The following is a 1276-nucleotide window of genomic DNA, read 5'->3' as shown; positions in this document are numbered from 1 at the left end:
TGGCGGTGGGGACCCCTGCGCTAGTCCACCCCGGCCTCCCCGGGCTGCGCGGCCGCAGCGCGCCCACCCCTCCCGCTCCCCAGGGAGGACGCCTGCGCGGGCTGCGGTAAATATTTATAATGAACCGGAAACAAAACACGAGAAGAGCTCCATGACGAGCGGCACACGGATGGCGTGAGGCGGAGGGTGGGCGGGGTCACCTGGCTGCCAGCGGGGGTGGCCCCTCTTTTGGCAATAAATAAAGCTTGGGAAACTTGAAACCTTGGCCTTCTGGGTTTTGTGTGGGTCTGGAACACTGAGGAGTCCTGGCGGCTCTGGACCGGACAGGCGGCCGCGGGCAGCACGGCCGCTGGCATGCGGGGCGGCCCTAGTGCTGGGCGCCGGAGCCGCCGGGCCGAGGGCCGCGGCACAGCAGCGTGGCCGCCTGGCGGCGAGCAGACCCAGTTATTGCTCAGAGGGTGTGGACTGCCCAGGGCGCTGCATGAGGTAAACGGCCCCGGGGCTGGTGGCCGCAGCCTCTGGCCGGTCTCCCGGGCGGGGCCCGGCCCACCTGTCACCCCGGTCCTCGGCGCCCCACCTTAGGGCCGCGCACTCGCCTCACACCCCGGCCAGTTGTGACTCGAGCTCCCTCGGCCCTGGGGTGCCGCTGCACAGGCGCCCGTGCGGGGGGCAGGCAGCCCCACTGCACTCGGGCACGGCGTGTGCAGGCCCTGGGGTGCTCACCAGGGCTCCCGCCACCAGCCAGAGGCCTCGGAGGCGTCAAGCGTGGTGCTCGGGCGCCTGAGGCGGAGACTCCATGCCCCTCTGGCTGAGCCTGGGCCCAGGAGCCTTGGGGTGCCGCAGGGACCCCGCCGTTGCCAGAGCGGTCTGTGCCAGCACATCTGGGGGGTGGCCCGGGAGTCCCAGGTGCCCCCGGCCGTGCCCTGCCTTGGGGATCCCACCGGCCCGGCCAGAGGCTGACTTGCAAGCAGTGGGGGCAGGGCTTAGACCGGGCTGTGGTCGGGGGACGTGGGCGCGGCGGCGGCCAGCGTAGGGCCCGCGGCGGCGGCGACGACGGGCTGGGTGAGACTCGGCGGGAAGAGTCCATCGTCCAGATGGGCCACCAGCTTGTCCAGCAGCGCCCCTGGCGGCCTGGCGCACAAGCCCGAGCCTGGGCAGCTGCCGGTCCCGCCGGGCTCCTCCTCGATGACCGGGATGGCCGGGACAGCCGTTCCCGCCGGGTCGTCGGCCGCCCGGTCCGACGGGCAGTCGACACTGTCCCCGCGGCGCAGCGGAG

The 1276-nt window shown here is 72.8% G+C and overlaps 1 protein-coding gene across 1 annotated transcript in view; it reads right to left on the bottom strand.

Annotated features, from left to right (window-relative positions):
* Positions 1-6: 6 nt before the first annotated feature.
* The window catches only part of LOC101622278 (chromosome unknown open reading frame, human C19orf26), an 8420-nt gene continuing 7150 nt past the window's right edge, over positions 7-1276 (bottom strand). The window contains exon 11 of the mRNA XM_012729429.1: positions 7-1275. Coding sequence (XP_012584883.1) covers positions 984-1275 — 292 coding nt within the window. The 3' untranslated portion in view covers positions 7-983. The remainder of the gene's footprint in view (position 1276) is intronic.

This window comes from Condylura cristata, unplaced genomic scaffold, assembly GCF_000260355.1.
Source record: "Condylura cristata isolate star-nosed mole 26May11 unplaced genomic scaffold, ConCri1.0 scaffold00025, whole genome shotgun sequence".
In the NCBI taxonomy this organism is placed as follows: domain Eukaryota; kingdom Metazoa; phylum Chordata; class Mammalia; order Eulipotyphla; family Talpidae; genus Condylura; species Condylura cristata.
The sequence above is the reverse complement of the archived record's forward strand: the minus strand, read 5'-3'. Positions and strand labels throughout refer to the sequence as shown.